At 40.6% G+C, this 24,506-nt stretch overlaps 1 protein-coding gene across 1 annotated transcript in view; it reads right to left on the bottom strand.

Annotated features, from left to right (window-relative positions):
- Positions 1 to 24,506, bottom strand: part of LOC145412272 (phytanoyl-CoA dioxygenase, peroxisomal-like) — a 99,668-nt gene that overhangs the window by 35,996 nt on the left and 39,166 nt on the right. The window contains exon 3 of the mRNA XM_080282227.1: positions 889 to 1,023. Coding sequence (XP_080138353.1) covers positions 889 to 1,023 — 135 coding nt within the window. The remainder of the gene's footprint in view (positions 1 to 888; positions 1,024 to 24,506) is intronic.

The raw sequence follows: 24,506 nt of genomic DNA, 5'->3' as shown, positions 1-24,506 counted from the left end.
GATGATTGCAGCTGGTCACTCTCATCTTAAATGTCTGGACCAACTTGCCTAGCCCCAGGCTCCTACGCTCCTCACAGGGCAACACAGGATTGGATGATGAATGAATGAATGGTGAATAAGACAGCAATCATAATAATAATAATGGCTATTATTATTATTGGCCCTTTTATTAACTGCAGTCAGTCCCTGAAAATACACAGGTTCTTAATCTAGTATCCTAACCTACGGGGGTCAACAGGCTAACCAGGGCTGTTCCTGAGGAGTGCCAACATACTATCAAGCTTCACTGTGGCTGGAGTGTAGTGCAGACACAAGAAACACATCACCTACCAGACTTTTGACTCTATTTACTTGTGTCTGAGTGACAACTGGGAACTGGTGGTGGAAATTTGATCTGGTTCTGTTTCAGTGGTCCAGTTAATCATTTTTGCAAAAGTAAGGCCTGATACAGTTCTGGTAGCCATGGCCAGGTCCTGCAGGCTAATTCTAAAGAAAGTTGTTCCAGTAATCCAGTTTGACTGGCTTATGCCATCAGTACTCTGGTCATATTCTACTTCTAGATAAAGGACAGGAAGGAAGAGGGGGGGGGGGAATCTCCTTCTCTAGTTCTAGTCTGGTTTTGATCCAGAAACTTAAATCCAGCAGATTTCAGTCAGGTTAACTGGTCCAGTTCCAGCTCATTTTTTGAAAAACTTTCAAGTCTCTCTCTCTCTCTTGAAGATACAGTATTGTAGTCAAGAAATACTGCTCCCCAGGTATGGGCTCCTGAAGGCCACCAAACAGATGTTTCCAGTAATCAAATCTGCCATATTACATATGTTAATCACTGACAATAAATTAAAAATAACAGCATCATAGATGTTATATATCACCTGTAAACTGATTTACCTGTGTTCGATTGTCCCCCGATCCATGAAGGAGAATGGGATGGCAAAATACTGTGTCTCCCTTCTCCATGCATAACATTGTCTTTGGCACATCATCATAGCCTCGTACCCCATGGTACATCTTGTTCACTCCATTCTGCAATGTCAGATATACAGAGGGGCAATGAATTTCTTCTCTGATCAAAACTATAAACTTAGATGGAAATGTATATAGAGAAACAACTCAGCACATGCTAATCATTACTAGATGTTGTGGTATAAAAGACAATCTGTTTTATAAGATGCAATCTAATGCTGGAAGGGAAAGAGCAGATAATACAAGACTGACTTAACTCACTATTACGGTCAGTTCTTAATGCTGATTACCATATTGCGCAGCATAGAAAACACTGCACTGCTTAATATGAGTAGTTTTAACTCAAATACTCAACATTCAGAGTATCTATTCACTACTGCTGATCAGTCATTGGTTTCTTTACTTTTATGTAAAAGAAAAGCATATGAAAACAAACAAACAACCACTTCCTTAACAAAAAATTACCTTACTCCACAATGCCATGTTGACAATATTCATGTTTATGAACTGTCCGATTTCTTTAATACTAGAGAATTACTGTTCATCTCCACCTAAATATAACTGAGGCACTGAACTGCAGAGGAGTCCAGACGCAAACACGGCCATGTTTGAGTTATGCATAACACTGTACTCCCCAAACCTTCCTCTTTCCGGAGAGATGAAAGAGAGACTTCTACACACACACAGGTCGCCGACAGAGACGGAGCTTTTCCTGGATCATGAGGAAATAACTGCTGAATCAGCGGCAAAAAGGAGACCAGCCTATTGTGATTATGTGACAGCGTGAGTCGTGGTCCCGTCAGACAGTAGTTAAAAAAAAAAAAAACGAGGTTCTGGTCATAAAGAGTACAAGATAGTGGAAATAGAAAGTTTCCATACGGTTACATCATGGCGGAGAGGGACGGTGCTTTGTTTACAAATGGTAAGGGGGATTTTGCAGGCTTCTCCGAAGATGATCTGGGAAATGGATGTACTAAGCTGAACCAAACAAGAGTAGCAGGATTACAGAAAACAGCAGAGAGGAATGTCCAGGAGTTAAAAAAGGTAGGGGCAGTAATTAGACAGCTGCGGGAATGGACCTTACAGCACAAGAAAGAGATTAAAATTCTACAGAATAAACTGGAAAACGTTTGCACATGTAGTGATGAATGAGAAAGAGAAGTCACAGATTTAAAAGTGTGTAATGAAGCTGCCTCAAATGAAATAAAACAGTCAAGAGAGAGAATAAGAGGTTGGAAGGAGAAAGGGACAGGATGAAAAGTAAACTAGATGAGTATGGATCCAAATCAAGGATGCAAGATGAGCACATTAAGGAAATCAAGGAGCAACATAAGGGGTGGAAGAAAATTCAGGAGGAAGGAAATGTAAATTTGAAAGAGTTCATAGAACAATAAAGCAAGGAAAAGGTGGAGAAGGAAGTGGTTAGGGTAATGAGAAGTAGAGAATCTTTAGTCAGGGATGTAGCAGATAAGAAAAAATGAGTGATAATTTCGGGAGTAAAAGAAAAAAATATGACAGTAAGATCAGAAAGAGAAAGAGAAGAACTGAGTAAGGTTAAAGAAATAATATCAGTGGTTATGGAGGGTAACAACGAAGCTCAAGAAGAGACTGAAGAAGTGTTTAGGTTGGGAAAGTATGAGGAAAGGAGGGGCGAGGCAGTTGAAGGTAAAGTTTAAGTCTCAGGTAATAGTAAATGAAAGCATCAATAGAACATGGAAATTATCAGACAGAGAAGGGTTCAAAAATGTTTGGATAAGGAGAGATGCAAATGAGGAAGAAAGAGCTAAAATAAAGGAGTTTGTAAAGGAGGCAAAGGCAAAAAACGAACAGCGAACGGAGGAAGAGAAGACAGTGTTTTACTGGACAGTCATGGATCAGAAATTGAGGAAGTGTTACCGACGGAGAGAAGAGAGTATAAAAAACAACAAAAATAATTTGAAGGTGGCATATAGTAATGCAGATGGTTTAATACTGGCAAGGCTAGAAATCAACAATTTCTTGGGGGTACTTGAACCTGATGTTATGTGCTTTGTAGAGATCATGTTAAGAGAAGATATTGATACCCATATGGGAGATGGTAAATATAAACTGTGGAGAGACAGAAAAGAAAAAACTGGAGGAGGAGGATAGCAGTGAAGAACAACACAAATGTAGATACTGTGGAAATGGGAAAGGACAGGGTTGAAGTAATAAATATGAAATTAGAAACTGGAGAGAATGGCATGAGAAGATATTGATACCCATATGGGAGATGGTAAATATAAACTGTGGAGAGACAGCAAAGAAAAAACTGGAGGAGGAGGATAGCAGTGAAGTACAACACAAATGTAGATACTGTGGAAATGGGAAAGGACAGGGCTGAAATGATAAATATGATAAATACAAAATTAGAAACTGGAGAGCATGGCATGAGAGATATAGTGGTAGTTCCCCCTAGACAACAGCATGGAATGAAGATGAATACCAGGAGATGTTGTCAGACATGGCTTGTTATTTACAGAGAATGACTGAGAAGAGCAACAATATAATTTTAATGGGTGACTATAATTGTAAAGAGGTGAACTGGGAGGAATGGGACTAATGAGGCAACGAAGATTCGTGGGGCACTATACAATACTATTAAATATAACAATGAATAATGTGATGACAGAGTGGGTCAAAGAAGACACATGATTCCGAAGTGAGGACACACCAGCAAGACTAGATTTACTGTTTACCAAAGAACCCGATGTAATAGAACCTTTGAAATATCTGTATCCAATAGGAAAAAGTGATCATGTGGTCACTGGGTTCCAGATGATAATAGGGAATGTGGTGCCAAGAGACGAGCTTTATAGGCAGGGAAGATACAACTTTGGGAAAGCAAACCTTACAGGATTGAGAAAATTTTCCGAAAATGCGGACTGGAGAAAATTCAGAGAAACATAAGAGATACAGAGGAAGTAGGATATCTTTCTAGACCTCTATAATTCGGGGGTGGAAAAATATGTGCCAAGAGTAAGGGGGAAAGAAAACAGGAAAAAGGAGTGAGTTAACAGAGGGTGTATGATAGCAAAAAAAGAGAGAGACATGGCATGGAACAACTGGAGAAAAAGAGGTAATAACCGAACAAAGGAAGAATATAAAAGAACTAGAAATGCATATACAAGAATAAGTCGAGAGGAAGAAAAGAACTTTGAAAAAGGTATAATAGACAAATGTAAGGATGAGCCCAAACTGTTTTATAGATTTGTCAATGGCAAACTGAAACAAAGGGAAGGAATAAAAAAACTAAAAGTAGAAGGAAAGGTTTATAAAGATGCAGCAATGCAAGCTGAAATAATGAACAAATGTTTCCAATTGGTTTTCACTAATGAAAAGGAGTTTGTGGAAGGGGAGGAAATGACTAGAAATGTAGTGACAAAAGGTATAAAAGTGTAAGTACAGGAAGTGTATATATTACTGGAAACTAAAGATGTAGGGAAAGCCCCAGGACCAGATGGAATCTCTAACTGGGTACTGAAGGAATGCAGAGAACAACTGGCGGATAAGATTCACAGTTTAATTGTGAGTTCTCTGGAAGAGGAGAAAGTGCCTCAAGAATGGAAGAGGGCAAATGGAGTACCAATTTAAAAGGGAGGAAAAAGGGAAGAACCCCTGAAGTAGAGATCAGTGTCCCTAACCAGCATGGTCGCAAAATTGTGCGAGAGAATCCTGAAAGATGGATGAAATATCTGGAAGAGATGAATATTTTGGCTGAAAGTCAGGTTCGATTCAGAAATGGAAGGTCATGTGTTTCCAACTTGTTGAGCTTTTACTCAAGGGCGACTGACGTGCTATAGGAGAGACAGTTTGGTGGATTGTGTGTATTTAAAATTGGAGAAGGCCTTCGACAAGGTACCCCACAAGAGACTAATGTGGAAACTACAGCATATAGGAGGATTGAAGGGAAACCTCCTGGAATGGATGAGAGACTTTTTGAGAGAGAGACAAATGAGGACAGAAATAAACGATAGGATGTCTGGATGGAGGGAAGTAACAAGTGGAGTCCCATAGGGTTCAGTGTTGGCGCCAGTAATGTTCCTGATTTACGTAAATGATATGGTAGTTCCCATCCCCCCCCCCCCCAACTCTGGACATAGGCTTCACAGCCTGCTTTCAAGGCCCAGTAGTCCTCCTATGTACCGCAAACCTCTACATGTCACCACTTCGGCACTAACACCCACTGTCCATATTGAATACATGCTAGGGCTGTCTCATACAGGACCGGTGTACTGGTATTAGAGTGGGTATTTTTATGACATGTCGGCAGGTCTTCTGGTAGATCAGTAAAGTCTGATTTTTATGAAATTCAGATCCTTAAACTGTTCCCTGCCCCAGTGGGATTTGAACCTGGGTCCGTTAGGACTGCAGGCCACCTCTCTACTGATTGAACAGTTATGCAAGTTTGTTTATTGATGATGCGAAGATCTAGAGGAAGATGGAGGTTGAGGAGAACTGTAAAATGCTGCAGAAGGATCTAGATAGGATACATGATTGGAGCCGGATGTGGGAAATGAAATTCAACGCAAAGAAATGTAAAATATTGGAAGTGGGTAAAAGTACCAAGAGGCCATCACTGAATTATCTGATGGGTTAATGAACCAATCACAAAAGCAAGAGAAGAGAAAGATTTGGGAGTGCTGATTCAGGATAGTTTGTCACCTGAAAAACATATTAACAAGATAGTTAGAGAGACGTATAAACTCTTCACTAACATAAGAGTAGCACTTAATTAGATGGATGAGGAGATGATGAAAAAATTGATAGTGGCCATGATCCACCCCAGGATAGAATATGCAGCTGTAGTGTGGTCCCCACACAAAAAGAAAGATATAAACAAGATTGAGAGAATACAAAGAACAGCAACCAAGGTGGTCCCCAGTCTAGCAGATGTCGTACAGACAGAGGCTGGAAAAGATGGATTTGCCTTCCTTAGAGGAAAGGAGAGAGAGGGACGACATGACTGCAGTGTTCAGGACCATGATGGGAGTAGATAAAGTTGACAGAGAAGATCTTTTTGTATGGGATAAGAGAGTAACAAGTGGACACGGAATGAAACTGAAGAAGCCAAGCTGCTTGAAGGATATCAAGAAATATAGTTTTCCTAATAGATGCACAGACCTGTGGAATAGCCTGGACAAAGAGATCGTCCAGTCTAAAAATTTAAACGAGTTTAAAACAAAATTTTCCTCATCGAGAAACAGAGACAGGACCCCACGAGTGTAGCTCATTTCCTGTATATCACAATCAGGTAAATACAATTAGGCATATACAAACATTCAGATGGTCGAAAATCATATAATGCAACATACACTATTTTCCTGTGCATTGGCTGGATGGCTAGCCTGCCAAGCTGAGCCACAGAGAGAACCAAATGCCATCCACACCCCATACACATGACCGCATGGTGCCCACCCAACCACACACAGCGTTGTGCACCATCTAGGCCATTCTTGGCCAATCACCACACACACACCGTGCCCATATCACGCCACCACCCTACCAGGTTCAGTTTTGTCTATGTCGCCTCCCATTGTATTATCCTGCATCACTCTGTGTTTTTAGTGCCTTTTTTTTCCTGTTTACACTCAGTTAGTGCAATATGTCAAATAATTATAATCAATAATCAGAGTGATAATGAATAATCATAATCAGCACTCAATAATACTGCAACCTTTTTCTACCGTAATTATTTGTTACTGCACTCACAATGTTACTATCTTATTTCCTTAAAGAAGCCAATTATTCTATCTATCTATCTATCTATCTATTGCCAGATGCCTCAATCCCGTTTGGGGTGACCACAAACAAATCGCCTCCAAGTCGCCCTGTCCCCCGCCATTTCACTGCCCTGCTCCCAACTCACACACCCCTCTCTCATATACCTCTCCACCCCATCCCTCCATCTCATCCTCGGCCTCCCCCTCCCTCTTCCCCCCTCCACCTCACTCACATACACTCTCTTCGTCAGTCTTTCACTCTCCATCCTCTCCACATGGCCAAACCATCTCAGTGTGTTCCTCATAACGCTTCCTATCACATCCACATCCACACCACAACGCTCCTTTATATCCTCATTCGTCAGCCTGTCTCTCCACGTGACTCCACAGGCTCCTCTTAAATAACTCATTTCCACTGCTCTCACTCTTGACTTGTGTCCTTCCAACAATGTCCAAGCTTCACTTCCGTACGTTAGAGTTGGTATCACAATACTGTCATGTAGTAACTTTTTCACTTCCATGCTCACTTCCATGTTTCTTATCACTGCTTTCAAAGAACCAGCAACTTTTCTTCCCTGCTGTACCCTTTCAAGCGCTTCACCCTCCAAACCTCCATCCTTACTCATCACACTACCCAAGTACTTAAACGTACTCACATTTTCCAATTCCTCACCATCCAACATCGCTGTACATTCACTAACTTCACCTCTCTCAAAGACCATCACTTTACTCTTCCGTACATTCACCTTTAGATTCCGTTTCTTACACACTCTCCCAAACTCATCCACCAAGCCTTGCAGCTCCCCTTCATCTTCACTCAACAACACAGTATCATCTGCAAACAACAGTACAGGGAGTTTCCAAACACTATCCTTTCTCACCAGGGCCACTCCAACATCCACTACCCTACCTTGTACCTCTTTTATTACACCATCCATGTACAGATTGAACAACCATGGAGACATGACACATCCCTGTTTCAAACCAACTTTCAAAGAGAAAAATTCACTTAGTTCACCATCCACACGCACTGCAGCCTTCGCACCATCGTACATACTCTTCACAGCATTCAACAACTTCCCATCTACCCCATATATTCTTAATACTTTCCACAATCCTTGTCTATCCACCCTGTCATATGCTTTCTCCAAATCCATGAAAGCCGCATACAACTTCTTTCCCTTCTCTAGAAACTTTTCCACTAAAGATCTACAAATGAATATCTGATCTACACAACCCCTTCCCTTCCTAAAGCCTCCCTGTTCTTCTCCAACTAATTTCTCTGTTCTTTCTCTAACTCTGTCTATAAGTATCCTACCATACACTTTTCCTATTATACTAAGAAGACAAATGCCCCTATGATTACCACACACTTCTTTTTCCCCTTTTCCTCTGTACAAGGGAATAATTATACCTGACTTCCAATCCTCCGGGACTCTACCTTCCTCCCAGGCCAATCTGCACATCTTCCACATCCATTCTACTACCATCTCTCCCCCATGCTTCAGCATTTCACCACACACTCCATCAATTCCTGGGGCTTTCCCTGATTTAACTTTCTTCATTGCTTTCACAACTTCTATCCTACTGATTTCTTCCTGTCTTCTCAACTCCCTCCTTCTCCCAGCCATTCCCCAGCCACTTATACTCGCATTACTTCCATCCTCTACGTTCAACAATTCCTTAAAGTGTTCTCTCCATCTTCTCACTTTTTCTCCCTTCTCCACTAGTAATCTACCATTTTTATCTTTCACTCCCCTGCTAACTTCACTTCCACCCTGTCTTACTCTTTTCACTTCTCTCCAGAACATTTTCTTACAGTCCCTCCACTTTACACTCAAATTCCTTCCAATTTCCTCATCCACAATCTTCTTACTCTCTCTTACTAATCTTTTCACCTCTCTCTTTCTTTCTACATATAACTCTCCCTTCCGCCTCTCAACTTCTTCCACGCCCCTATTTCTCATCCATTCATTGTATGCTTTCTTCTTTTGTGCCACAGCCTGTTTCACCTCTTCATTCCACCACGCTGTTCCTTGCACCCCCCTCCGTCTTCTCTTCCTTCCACACACCACATCACATGCTATCCTTTCATCCACACACACGTAATCAATCATTCCCTTCCTTTCATTCAGTTCACCACCCACCCTTCTCATCACTCGCCATGTATACCTGTGGATCATTTTATGCCTGAAGAGGGTATTGGCTATCACCAACCCCCTCCCAGCACAAATGTCCACTAACGCACTCCCATTCTCATCGATCTCAGCAGGCACACCCCACTCACCAACTATTCCATCCACCTTCACATTCCCAACTTTACCATTCATATCACCAATCAAAAACACTCTCTCATTCCTTCCAAACTTTTCCATGCACACTTCCACATTTGTCCAGAACTCTTCTCTCACTCTTCTAGCACGATCTTGCGTTGGCGCATACACACACGGCATCGTCGGAGGTAGACGTCTGTACCGGCGCTCCATACCAGCAAAACACGGCCAGAGGCATTACCTAAATAAGTATCTTTGAATGAGTCAAGCTCTGTACCAGGTTAGACTAAATGATTTTTCATTATTAAAAGGAAAAGAAATAATAAGTTTAAATAAGACAGGTTCAAACAACAAACAACCACGATGTGTTGAGTCAGCTGGGTTTGTTTATACTACAGCAAGACGGGGAAAGCGTGCATGCTTTGTAAGTACACACTCTGTTCATTTAGTATTACAAAATGGATACATACTTCAGTAAAACAAATTTGGAAAAGAAAAGGGATAAAAGTAAAAAGCAAAATGATGATTTCTACCAAGAACTGGTTGAAGTGGAGACTCACAATAGACTGGTTGAACGTGTACACAAACTAGAAATGGCTTTCAAAAATGAAATTGATGAAATAAAGAAGCAAATGCACTTGCAAAAGGAAGAGATAGAAAAACTGGGAAGGGAGGCCAATAAGAAAGACACAACCATCAGTGAACTAACATTGGAATTGAATACCCTTAGGAAGAAAGTGAGTGAAATGGGAAGTACAGTAGTTAATCACGAGAGTGTTATGGAAGAGTTAAAAAATGACACAGAGACAATTAGACAAGCAAGTAGTCTTATGGACCAGAGCAGTGATATTGAGGAGAAGATAACACAGGTGAATGAAGCTGTGCAAAGCTACAAAAATGATGTAGAAACCACGTATGCTGAAATGGTGAAAGTAAAGAAAGACTTAGAAACAAGGGTGGAGGAAAAAAACATTAAAAAGGAAGTGAAAAGAATAATCCAAAACAATCCAAAGTTAGTCAGAGATTCAATAGAAATAAATAAATCAATAGTAATCACTGGTATAGAAGAGGAAGAAATTAAAAACAAAATCACTAGAGACAAAAAGGAGATGGCAAATGTAATGAGTTTACTGAAAGAAGTATCAGAGGAAATCTGTAGTAAAGACATAGAGGAACACAAAAGGTTAGGGAAATACAAGAAAAGCAAGACAAGACCTCTAAAGGTGACTTTCCAGAGTGTAAACACTGTGGAAGAGATACTAAAAAATGCAAAGAATCTTATGGAAAAAGAGGAGTTCAAAAATGTATGGATAAAAAGATGTCTAACACAAGAGGAACTGGAATTACTGAAAGAGAAAAGGGAGGAAGCAAAAACAAAAAATGAGGGAAGATCAGAAGAGGAGAAGAAGAAATTTTTTTACAAAGTAATAGGATTGCAGGTACGAAAGTGGTACACAAACAGGATGGAAGAAAAAGGAGGAAGTTAGTAGAACCATGTCATGACAAGTATATAAACAAGATGATAAAGTTGATGTACTCAAATGTGGATGGAATGGTATCTAAATTACTAGAGATGAATGATTATGTCAGAGAAAATGAACCACAAATAATATGCCTAACTGAGACAAAATTAACACCAAGGATATCCAATGACATACTAAACTTAGAGGAATACAATATATGGAGAAGAGACAGAAATTTTAAAAAAGGAGGAGGAATTATAATATTAACTAAGAAAAATCTAAAAGTCAAGGAAATAAACCTAGATATACCATCACAAGTAGAACTGATTGCAGTAGAGATCGACACATCTGAAGGTAAAGTAATTGTAGCCAATTTGTATATGCCACCCAGATCAAACACATGGGAAAGAGACGAATATGAGGACCTGGCAGAGAGTACAATTCAGAGTATAAGATCCTTGCTTTTTTTTTTTTTTAAATGCGAGGAAGAAGGAACCAAAGGCCATGAGCCCGTAGTAACAGTTCCCTCCAAGAGAAAAACAAAATACAATATAGAGCCAAATTCAAGATTCGATCATTTTGAGATGCCCGGACACACTGTGTTTGAAAGACTGGAGATCATAGGCAGCAGGAAATACAGACAGAGGGAGACAGTTCCAGAGCTGACCTGTTGCATAAATGAAAGAGTGGGAGTAACGGTTAACTCTTGCATTAGAGAGTTGGACAGAAAAAGGATGAGAGTTTGCTGCCAGACGGGTGCTACGCGCCCGTCGTAGAGGTGGAGGAATGCAAGCAGACAGTTCAGAGGAACAGTGACCATTAAAGTAGCGATAGAAAAGAGATAAAGATGCAACAGTGCGGCGAAGAGACAGAGGTTGAAGGGAGTCAGTAAGAGGAGGAGAGTTAATGAGACGAAAAGCCTTTGACTCCACCCTATTGAGAAGAGCTGTATGAGGGGAGCCTCCCCACACATGAGAGTTGCACTCCACACAGGGGCGGATAAAACCCCTGTATAGAGTCAACAATTGTGCAGGGGTAAAGAAAGAGTGGAGTAGGCTTAGCACACCCAATCTCTTGGAAGCAGATTTTACAAGAGATGTAATATGATCTTTCCAAGATAAGTCCCGAGTAAATGAAACCCCAAGCATGTTCAAGGATGATGCAGGATTAAGCTGAATATTATTAAACATTAGTGGGTATACCTGTGGAAGATTTTGTCGGGTTGAAAGGTGTAAGAACTGAGTCTTAGATGCATTAAAGACAACCATATTATTTTTACCCCAGTCAGAGATACGAGCCAAGTCAGACATTAGGTGTGCCATAGCCTCATCCCTTGTTTGTTGAAATAACTGTTGAGATGGGCGTTGCGGGAACCGAATGGAAAGGTGAAGAGTGGAGTCATCAGCGTATGAGTGGATAGGGTTAGATGTACAGCTTAGAAGATCATTGATGAATAAAAGGAAGAGAGTTGGTGATAGGACAGAGCCCTGAGGAACACCACTGTTGATAGATCTAGGAGAAGAACGATGGCCGTCTACAACAGCGGCTATAGAATGACCAGAAAGGAAGCTAGCGATGAAGGCACAGATAGAAGGATAGAAACCGTAGGAGGGCAGTTTGGAAATTAAAGATTTATGCCAGACTCGATCGAAAGCCTTTGAGATGTCAAGTGCAATGGCAAAGCTTTCGTCAAAGTCCCGAAAGGAGGATGACCAGGAGTCTGAAAGGTAGGTGAGAAGATCGCCAGTGGAGCGTCCCTGACGGAACCCATACTGACGATCGGAAAGAAGGTTGTGATAGGAAAGATGCCTTAAAATTTTTCTATTAAGAATTGACTCGAAAACTTTTGAAATACAGGACGTTAAAGCAATTGGACGATAGCTGGAGGGTTGGGAGTGGTCACCCTTCTTTGGGACTGGCTGAATGAGAGCAAACTTCCAGCAAGAAGGAAAGGTACAAGTTGACAGACAAAGACGAAAGAGTTTGCCTAGGCAGGGTGTAAGCACAGAAGCACAGTTCTTGAGAACAACAGGAGGGACCCCATCAGGCCCATATGCCTTGTTAGTACTGAGGCCAGTGATGTCAGAAAATACATCAACTGAAGAAATTTTAATGTCAGCCATGAGGAAGTCAGAGGGGGGAAGTGATGGAGGAACAGCACTGGAATCGTCTAAGGTAGAATTGGAGGAGAAAGTCTGTGTGAAGAGATCTCCTTTATCAGTAGAAGAAATAGCTACAGAACCATCAGAGTAGAAAAGAGGAGGGAAGGATGATGAGGTAAAGTTGTTAGAAAGATTTTTGGCAAGATGCCAGAAGAAGCGGGAAGAATTCGAGTTGGAGAGTTGAGAGCATTTAGTATGGATGAAATTATTTTTAGTAGTGCGAAGAACAGACTTAGCACGATTCCGGGCAGAAACATAAAGATGATGTGATTCAGGGGTGGGTTGGCTCCGGTACCTTTTGTAGGCCCTCTCCTTGTTGCGGACAGCATTAGAACAAGCGTGATTAAACCAAGGCTTTCTTGCGTTAGTCAAAGGATATGAGAAAGGAATGTATGCTTCCATGCCCGAGAGAATAACCTCCGTAATGCGCAAGGCACACTCAGATGGCTCATGGCCATGGAAGCAATAATCATTCCAGGGAAAATCAAAGAAGTACTGCCTGAGGGCCTCCCAGTCTGCGGCTCCAAAATGCCATAGACGACGTTTCCCTGGAGGGTCCACAGGCCGTACCGGAGTGATAGGACAGGTTAAGGTAATAAGGTTGTGATCGGAGGAGCCCAACGGAGAGAAAAGATTAACAGAGTAAGCAGAAGGATTAGTTGTGAGGAAGAGGTCAAGTATGTTGGAGCTCTCTCCAAGGCGGTCAGGGATACGGGTAGGGTGCTGTACAAGCTGCTCTAGGTCATTAAGGATAGAAAAGATGTAGGCTTGTTCACCAGGTGGATCCGTGAAAGGAGAGGAGAGCCAAAGGTGGTGGTGAACATTGAAATCTCCAAGAATGGAGATTTCAGAGAAATCGGAAAGAATTATACTAACTGGGGATTTCAATACAAATATAAATTGGAATATTCTAGATATAAATAGCCAAGAAAGCTGTTGGGACCAAAAGCTCCTGGATCTCGTACAAGAGTTTTTCTTAACGCAACATGTGAGGGAAACCACTAGAAAAAGAGGACTTGATGTACCTTCAGTGCTAGATCTAATATTTACTAGGCAAGAAAATGACATTGACAGTTTAATATATCACCCTCCACTCGGCAAAAGCGATCATGCAGTACTAAATTATAACTTCAGGATAGCATATGACATAGTAAACAGCACTGACAGTTACAAAAAGAGACTAAACTTTAAAAAGGGAAATTATCAAGACCTAAAGAAGTATTTCTTAGAAGTTGATTGGGAAAATGAGCTTAGAGGACAAGATTTAAATGCTGTATATAAAAAATTTTGTGAATTTTATGAAATAGGAGTCCAGAAGTACATCCCACAGCACAAAGAAGCAGATAAGAAAATACAGAAATGGTTCAATACAGAATGTAAAAAATCAAAAGAAAGAAGAGATTTGTTGTGGAATAGATACAGAAGACACAATAGTGAAAGGGCGTATAATAATTACAAACAGGCAAGAAACGACTATACAAGAATAAGGAGGGAAGCCCAAAAACAGTTTGAGGAGGATATAATAAATAAAAGTAGTGATCAACCAAAGCTGTTTTACAGCTATATCAGAAGCAAAACCAAAGTAAAAGATATAATACAATCCATCACGGACGAGGGAATCACTTATACGCAAGAGAAAGATATTTGTGAAGCACTAAATAAGAATTTCCAATTAGTTTTTACAGAAGAAAAAAATTTTGAGAGGGAATATGTGGAACACGCATGTCCACACATACTACCAGATATACTAATAGCAGAAAAAGTAATACAAGAGGAGTTAAGTAGATTAGACAGAGAAAAAGCAAGTGGTCCTGATGAAATTTCATGTTGGGTGTTACGAGAATGTGCAAAGGAGTTAAGTAAACCATTATTTTTAATTTTCAAGAAATCCTTGAGTCGAGGGAAACTACCTGATATTTGGAAAAAAGCAAATATAGTCCCCTTATTCAAGAAAGGAAATAGACAAAATCCTCTCAACTACCGACCAGTATCACTGACCAGTGTTGTAAGCAAGGTATTAGAAAAACTTATAAGAAAAGCTTGGGTAAATCATCTAGAAGAACACAGTATGATAACAGAAAGACAGTTTGGTTTCAGAAAAGGAAAATCATGTGTTACTAATCTGTTGAGCTACTATGACAGAGTAACAAACACAATACAGGAAAGGGAAGGATGGGTGGACAGTATCTATTTAGATTTCAAGAAAGCTTTGACACAGTACCACACCAAAGACTTTTATGGAAGCTGTACCATCAAGGAGGAATTCGAGGCAAACTGTTTTGTTGGATGCAAGACTTTCTCATAAAAAGAGAAATGAGGACAGTACTAAGAGGAAACTACTCATCATGGAAAGAAGTGACTAGTGGAGTACCACAGGGATCGGTGCTGGCACCAATCATGTTTCTAGTGTACATAAATGATATAAACAGTAACACTGGAAATGAGAGCTATCTGAATATGTTTGCAGATGATGCAAAAATACAAAGGAGAATTACTAGCACAGACTCTTGTAGGGAGCTACAAGAAGAATTAAATAAACTTCATAAATGGAGTAGTACATGGCAAATGGAATTCAATGTGGACAAGTGTCATGTAATCAAGTTTGGTAAAAGTGGAAAAAGACCTGATTGGGATTATAAGTTAGGAAATAAAACCCTATACACATCAGAAATAGAGAAAGACCTAGGTGTGATTATCAATAACAGACTATCTCCGGCTGACCACATCAGCAAGAAGGTACGGAACATGTATACACTGCTTGCAAATATAAGAATAGCATTCACATACATAAATGAAGACATGCTAAGAAGGATAATAACATCATTCATTAGACCAACCCTGGAATATGCATCAATAGTCTGGAGTCATCTCAAAAAGCATATAGACAAGATTGAAAAAGTTCAAAGGGCTGCTACAAGATGGATACCAAGCTTAAGGGACCTAAGCTACGAAGAAAGACTAAATAAACTGAATCTACCAACACTACAGGAGAGAAGGAAAAGAGGTGACAAGATAATGCTATATAAGTGCATATCAGGAAAGGAGAAAATAGACATAAATGATTACTTAACATATGGAGAAGCATCAGCAAGAGGACACTGCAAAAAACTGCGTAAGAAGAGAGGTGATAAAGACGTAAGGAAATTCAGTTTCCCAAACAGAGCAATTGATCAATGGAATGCACTACCGAATGAAATAGTGTGTGCCAAAACAATTCACAAATTTAAGGATATGTACGATAAATATGGTCTAAGACACGGGACAATACGAGCTTGACTCATTCCTGTAAAGATACAATTAGGTAAGAACAATTAGGTAAGGTAAGAACACACAATCGCCCACATTTGTATTCCAACTTTCAACTTTACCCACACAATCCTTGACCCAACTGATCCATACTGTCTTATGCTCCTCTTCCATCTCTTACTCACAACTATACATACTCCTTCCTTTGCCCTCTCATTCTCACCTACTCCTGCACATATACCCCATCCATACTCCCATTCTCTCACACTTTCTCCTCTCCATTTTGTTTCAGTTATTCCACATACATCCACTTTCGCACCCTCAAGCACCTGGACAATCTCTCTCTCTTTCACCTCATCATTCGCTCCTCTTACATTCCATGTACTCATTAACAAGTCCTTTGTCCGGTCCTGGGTCGTCATCGTTTGGTCAGTCCTTGTCCGAGGCTTCTTTTTTTTTTTTTTTAGTTACTTGTTTTCCGGGGAGGGGCACTAACCCTCCGCCAACCCTTTTAGTCGCCTTTTACGACAAGCAGGGATACTGGGGGAGTATTCTTGAAAACCCCCCCTACCCCCAGGGTACTTTATAATAATTTCATTACCTTTTTATACAGTGCTTGTAGTATTTATATATATTACTGCTATCCTTTCATGACAGAATACTCTTAGTCTTATTACTGTTTTCAGATTTCACTATTTTCTTTTTCTTCAATGTATTTGTTGGTCTCCATAACACTCTTTCTAGCTTACTAATTTTGTTTTTCTTGGCCCTTTCTACCATCACAGTCTTCTAATTATTAGTTATTAACTGTATTATATTATTATCATTGTAAATCCCCTTTCTGTTTTTCAATATGTACTGAAGCTTTCTGAACCCCTGCGGCACGAGAAAATCGTATTCATTGTTCCGTCATTCAAAATGCCATGCACTAAATTTTTTACTTTATATAATTAACCCGCCCCGTCCCGGCCACTTTTCGACCACTGGTACCCCCCAATCCCGGGCAATTTTCGACCTTTTTTTTTTTTGCTAAAACTTTCGCTTTTGGTGAGAAACATTGAAAATTCATAGACAAATCGCTCACCTGAGGTTTAAAATACTCATTACAGGTAGGAGAGCCTCCTTACCTTACTGGGTTTTCTATCAGGCTGGCACCAAAGAAAACGAGTTCTATGGGAGGATAACTATTTCACACCACTCATAAACGGTATTTATTTATTTACTGTTACGAATTTATATGTAGTACAAGAGTATATTGGTTTTCAAGCAGTAATATAGGCATTATAAGCATTGGTTCACTCACTAATACCTGACCTTTTTTTGCCACATTACCTGATCATCATTTCTAACTGTTTCTTCCTCTAATGCTATGTAAAGTTTGTCCTCCACATTGTCATTGATTGGGGAATCACTCTGGCCCTGAATTTCGTACCGTGGCATGACATGGCTATACTGGCCAGGTCACTGATAACAGGTGAATTGCTGAGAAAAGGGCATGCAGGGGGGGGGAGGAGGTCATGCTGGGTAAGGCATTGTCTCTGCCTGGCATCTTGTTGAGGAAGGTGTCCCGTGTATACGTACCAAAAATGACTCGCGAAAATTGAAAATTGTGGAAATTATGAACCTTGCAATTGCAGGACGTTGAAGTACGTCCTCGGGATTAGCTGTGACAAAACGTGAGGACGTGGAAGTACGTCCTCGGGACGGCGCGGGTTAAATAAGACTTTAATCTACACTTTAATACCAAATTCAATTGCATACCTCGTACAGTGATCCCTAATTTATTTGAATGTGCAGTATCTGGACCAGTCATTATCCATCATCCAGATGTAAAAGTCCCCCAGAATTTTGGTCGGCCAGCCGACATGTTCAAACATTTGGTAACGTGGCCGCTGGGCTCGAGCCGTGAGCACGAAGTAGGCTGTAACCCACAACCAGAGTTAAAATGTCTGTCCACCCCTGTACTGAATGGTCAAAGCCAGCGCTTGTCCGATCACTCCCAACGAACCTCCAGCACCTGAGTAATACGACTGTAACCAACAAGTCAAAATGTTCGTACACATCCCCACCGAATGTCCCAAGTCATGCAGCCACCGGGCTAAGTCTTTCCGAACAGCCACTGACACTGTAACACAGACCGCAAGCTACGAGTACATGTTCGGTGACAGCAGTCGTCTGCCTCTCTACCAAATGTCCAAAGTCGTGCGGTCACTGGGAGTTATGTTTCTGCATGGCCACCGGGCGTCTAACAGACCGCAAGCAGCGAGTAAAAGTACAGCAAAAGCCCCCGTCTGCCTTGTGACAAAAGAGTGAAAATCCTGCCCACAGCCTTGCTTCTCCTTCCCTCCCGTCCCTCCCCCATACCCTTTCGGCTCCCCCCTCAGCCCCTCCTCTCCTTCGCACAGATTGCACTGACTCGTGAGTTTTTAAAATTTTTTGCAAATTATTAGAACACCACTGGTCATATCAAAATTCCAAAGTGACCATGAGAAAGCTCACAAAATTCTGCATCTAGACATGTTCTTAACTCTTGGAAGGTGCCAGCAAAATTTTGCACTAGGATAGTGGGAAGTTATATGAAGGTAAGTTTTACTCCTGAATACTATTTATTCTCACTGCATTTCTGTACGTATACTCATCAGTCTCCTGTGTTCTTATTAGCTTATCTTATAGTATAAACACCAATGATGATGGTATACCATTAGCTAATACCAATTTCTGGTGGTATATTTGATAGTGGATTTTTTGTGGCCTGGGAACAGATATCATTGGTGTTAGAAAACTGATTTTTCAACTGTCCTGAGGTTTTTTGTGGATTTTATTTTTTTATGCATTGTTTCCCTGGTGTTTAGTATTCACCTGTGTGTGTTTTGATGTCTAAATATGGAAGATTGACCTGAAAACAGTGCCAGAATTAGGAGGGGTACTGTATACAGTAGCATGTAGGTACAGTGTATTTTTTGCTTTTCAGTGTTTGTTTTTTTTCTCTATCAAGATTTTCTTGGTGTTCATCATTACTCTGGATATTCCTGTGTGTGTTTTGATGTCTAAATATGGCAAACTGACCTGAAAACAGTGCCAAAATTAGGAGGGGTACTGTACATGCAGTAGTAAATAGGTACAAGTAGGGTGTTTTTTGGTTTTCATTTTTTTTTTTTAATGGTTTTCTTGACATTTAGCATTACAGTACTTTGGATATTCTTTTGTGTGTTTTGATGTCTAATATGCCAAACTGACCTCAACACAGTGCCAAAAAAATTGGAGGGGTACTGTCCATACAGTAGTGTATGGGTAGGGTGTTGTTTTTCTTTTTCTTTTTTTTTTCTTTTTTTGGCAAGGTTTTCTTGGTGTTTAGCATTACTTTGGATATTCCTAGGTGTGTTTTGATGTCTAAATGTGCCTGAATGCCTGGAAAACACTTCCAAAGTAAGCAGAGGTACTGTACAAATAGGTTAGGTATAGGTTGGAGGTTGGGTATAGGTAGGGTCTGGGCATAGTAAGGGAGATATTGTCCATTATCTGGACACTGAAATTACCCGGACATGCCTTTGGCTCAATTATGTCAGATAATTGAAGGATTACAGTGTGTATCCCAAGATATGGCATTCTGAAAGTCATGAAACTTTGAGCGCAGTTTTCTCTGTCTTTTTATTTTCGGAGCTTGGCCTCCTTGGCAACTCAGTGCCTCAGTTAATATGTATGGGGTTGTAAAGGAGGTGCAAGGTAGGGCAGTGGATGTGGGGGCGGCTCTAATGAATGAGGGTGAGATGTGGAAGATTCCGGTGTTGCTGTTTGCAGATGATACAGTATTGCTGAGTGAAATGAATGGGAGTTGCAAGGTTTAGTGAATGAATTTGGGACAGTGTATAGGAAGAGGAATCTGAAAGTTAATGAAGAGTAAAGTTATGGTGTTTGAGAGGAATGAAGTCACAGAATGCACAGTGAGGTTGGATGGTGAGGATATAGAGAATGTGAGTGCATTCAAGTACTTGGGTAATGTGACGAGTAAGGATGGAACTTTGGGGGATGAAATGCTTGAAAGGGTACAGCAGGGAAGGAAGGTTGTTGGTTCACTGAAAGCAGTGATGAGAAATAGGAAGGTGAGAATGGAAGTTAAGAAGTCATTGTATGATAGTATTGTGATCCCTACCCTGACATATGGAAGCGAGGCGTGGACCTTGCAAGAGGGGAACGAGTCAAGAGTGAGAGCAGTGGAAATGAGTTACTTGAGAGAAGCATGTGGAGTGACGTGGAGGGACAGGTTGACAAATGAAGAAGTGAAGGAACATTGTGGGGTGGATGTGGATGTGGTTGAGATGATTAGGAGAAATACACTGAGGTGGTTTGGACATGTGGAGAGAATTGAGAATGAAAGACTGACTAAGAGGGTGTATGTAGTTGAGGTGGAGGGAGGGAGAGGGAGGGGAAGACCGAGGATGAGGTGGAGGAATGGAGTTGAGGGGTATATGAGGGTGGGGGGAGTGAGTTGCGGGGAGGGTAGTCAAATGGTGGGTGACAGAGCAACTTGGAGGCATTTTGTTTGTGGCCACCCTGTGTGGAATTAGGGCATCGGGCTATAGATAGATAGATAGATAGACAGACGGAAAGATAAATGTTATTACAGTAATCTCTCGAAGATAGAGCCCGAGCAACGTCCAGGACTTGGTCTTTTCTGGGACTTGGGAAAAATTCCCCTGGACAGGTACTGTACTTATAGACCCCAACCCAACCAAACTTTGAATGACTCCCTACCGGACATGCACAGCACCTATTTAAGACCCTAGTCACACAAATAAGGGGCAGAAACCATAAAATAAATGAAAAGGAACCAGAGAATGAGAAATTGGAAGTGATTAAGGAAAACATTTCGCAGTGTACAGGGTACTTACGACAAGTCAGTGGCCGTCACGAAGATTAACCCGCCTCCTCTATGGCTCTGACAGTGGTGAAGGTGCACTTGAAGCACGTACAGTAATCCAGCGTTGCGCTGCACTTAATCCTTTGCACTGTGAATTATAACTGTATAACGCTGCGCATTCTATTCTTACTTGCAACACGCCAGTGTTGCACTTAGCACTTAATCCTTTGCACTGTCAATTCTAATTTCTTAACACTGCACAGCACTGTAAATTCCCATGTGGTCTAGTGGTGAGGTACTGCAATTTATTCGCTGTTTATTCACAAAAGTGAGCACGTGGGCAGCCATGGTGATGAGTGTTCAGTCACAACGGTAGGTTGGCGGGAAATGGGGAGGATGCAGGGGCGCTCTAGCAGAAGTTGCCGGAACTGCGTGCAAAACACAGCTGTTCATCACCATGCGGCAAATATAGAGAGGGGGTGAGCACATATCGGCTTTTTTTTTTTTTTTACATTTTGACATTTTGTGGCCATTTTTGGTGTCCCATATCCCATCCATCCATCCATCATCCAATCCTACGTTGCCCCATGAGAAGCATAGAAGCCCAGGGCTAGGCAAGTTGGTCCTGACATTTAAGATGAGAGTGAGTCCCAAGCCCAAAATATCCGGGACTTGGGGTGTCTGGGTCTTGGGTATCCGGGTCTTAAAGGGATTATTGTATTCTTGAAATGAATTTAAAACAAATCAATCAAATCTGCTCTTTCATTCATTTAAGAAAATGAAAAGGCTATTAAAAATAAAAATACACTTTCTCTCCAAATCAGCTGCTTGTATGTATATTAAAATCACAGACAGCACAAACAGAATTTTTTTTAAAATCAAGTACATTGAATGTTTACAACATTTTATTTACCCAAAAAGTGCCCCATACTTGTCAGATTCGTACTCAACACCTCTGATGTTACGGTATTTTCCCACATTTAGTCTCGACTCAGTGCAATATGAGACCACTGTAACCTGCAACTGATGTCTCATTACCTACAGACAACATACTGTATTCACATCCATAACTGAAAAAATATGCTTTAACAAACAAACCAAATGAAATACAACATGAGTCTTTTCTGCTAAGCTGATTAGTAAATTACAAACATGCTCTTGAACACTCCTTTGTCACCATCACTAATTATGCACTCTCACTACACTAACCTCTAATTACCTCAAGAATATAAAAATGTAGCACTTGAATATACACACTTAACAAAAAGCAAAATAAAATGTTTTACAACCTAAGTTCAATATACTGAGGCTGTTTGGGAACAGGGTATATAGTTGTCTCTACCCTCTTCCCTCAATATCACTCTCTCACTGTCAGCTATGTTTGCCTCACAACACCAACATTTAACAAAGAATACTCAGAATTTACTAACAACAGTCATTCACCTCAAAACATATTGAGTACAGTGAAAACATCCACTGTTATGCCTAAGTAACACTGCTGCCTCCCAGCTGTTATGGCACACACACACACACACACACACAAAAACAAAAAATGAGGGAAGATCAGAAGAGGAGAAGAAGAAATTTTTTTACAAAGTAATAGGATTGCAGGTACGAATGTGGTACACAAACAGGATGGAAGAAAAAGGAGGAAGTTAGTAGAACCATGTCATGACAAGTATATAAACAAGATGATAAAGTTGATGTACTCAAATGTGGATGGAATGGTATCTAAATTACTAGAGTTGAATGATTATGTCAGAGAAAATGAACCACAAATAATATGCCTAACTGAAACAAAATTAACACCAAGGATATCCAATGACATACTAAACTTAGAGGAATACAATATATGGAGAAGAGACAGAAATTTTAAAAAAGGAGGAGGAATTATAATATTAACTAAGAAAAATCTAAAAGTCAATGAAATAAAACTAGATATACCATCACAAGTAGAACTGATTGCAGTAGAGATCAACACATCTGAAGGTAAAGTAATTGTAGCCAATTTGTACATGCCACCCAGATCAAACACATGGGAAAGAGATGAATATGAGGACCTGGCAGAGAGTACAATTCAGAGTATAAGATCATTACTACATAAAATGGAAGAGAAATCGGAAAGAATTATACTAACTGGGGATTTCAATACAAATATAAATTAGAATACTATAGATATAATTAGCCAAGAAAGCTGTTGGGACCAAAAGCTCCTGGATCTTGTGCAAGAGTTTTTCCTAACGCAACATGTGAGGGAAACCACCAGAAAAAGAGGACTTGATGTACCATCAGTGCTAGATCTAATATTTACTAGGCAAGAAAATGATATTGACAGTTTAATATATCACCCTCCACTCGGTGTTGCTGTTTGCTGATGATACAGTATTGTTGAGTGAAGATGAATGGGAGTTGCAAGGTTTGGTGAATGAATTTGGGACAGTGTGTAGGAGGAGGAAGCTGAAAGTTAATGTAAACAAAAGTAAAGTTATGGTGTTTGAGAGGAATGAAGTCACAGAGTGTGCAGTGAGGTTGGATGGTGAGGATATGGAGAACGTGAGTGCATTCAAGTACTTGGGTAGTGTGATGAGTAAGGATGGAACTTTGGGGGATGAAGTACGTGAAAGGGTACAGCAGGGAAGGAAGGTTGTTGGCACACTGAAAGCAGTGATGAGAAATAGGGAGGTGAGTATGGAAGTTAAGAAGTCACTGCATGATGGTATTGTGATCCCTACCCTGACGTATGGAAGCGAGGCGTGGACCTTGCAAGAGGGGAACAAGTCAAGAGTGAGAGCAGTGGAAATGAGTTACTTGAGAGGAGCATGTGGAGTGACATGGAGGGACAGGTTGACGAATGAAGAAGTGAAGGAACGTTGTGGGGTAGATGTGGATGTGGTTGAAAAGATTAGGAGAAATACACTGAGGTGGTTTGGACATGTGGAGAGGATGGAGAATGAAAGACTGACTAAGAGGGTGTATGTAGGTGAGGTGGAGGGAGGAAGAGGGAGGGGTAGACCGAGGATGAGGTGGAGGGATGGAGTTGAGAGGTATATGAGGGAGGGGGGGGTGAGTTGGGGGAAGGGGAGTCAAATGGTGGGTGACAGAGTGACTTGGAGGCGTTTTGTCTGCGGCCACCCTTTGCGGGATTGGGGCGTCGGGCTATAGATAGATAGATAGATAGACACTCGGCAAAAGCGATCATCTATCTATCTATCTATAGCCCGACGCCCTAATCCCGCAAAGGGTGGCCGCAGACAAAACGCCTCCAAGTCACTCTGTCACCCACCAGTACTAAATTATAACTTCAGGATAGCATATGACATAGTAAACAGCAATGACAGTTACAAAAAGAGCCTAAACTATAAAAAGGGAAATTATCAAGACCTAAAGAAGTATTTCTTAGAAGTTGATTGGGAAAATGAGCTTAGAGGACAAGATTTAAATGCTGTATATAAAAAATTCTGTGAATTTTATGAAATAGGAGTCCAGAAGTACATCCCACAGCACAAAGAGGCAGATAAGAAAATACAGAAATGGTTCAATACAGAATGTGAAAAATCAAAAGAAAGAAGAGATTTGTTGTGGAATAGATACAGAAGACACAATAGTGAAAGGGTGTATAATAATTACAAACAGGCAAGAAACGACTATACAAGAATAGGGAGGGAAGCCTAAAAACAGTTTGAGGAGGATATAATAAATAAAAGTAGTGATCAACCAAAGCTGTTTTACAGCTATATCAGAAGCAAAACCAAAGTAAAAGATATAATACAATCCATTACGGACGAGGGAATCACTTATAC

Source organism: Coenobita brevimanus, chromosome 92 (genome assembly GCF_032717465.1).
Source record: "Coenobita brevimanus isolate Jiangsu-jjx chromosome 92, ASM3271746v2, whole genome shotgun sequence".
In the NCBI taxonomy this organism is placed as follows: Eukaryota; Metazoa; Arthropoda; class Malacostraca; order Decapoda; family Coenobitidae; genus Coenobita; species Coenobita brevimanus.
The sequence above is the reverse complement of the archived record's forward strand: the minus strand, read 5'-3'. Positions and strand labels throughout refer to the sequence as shown.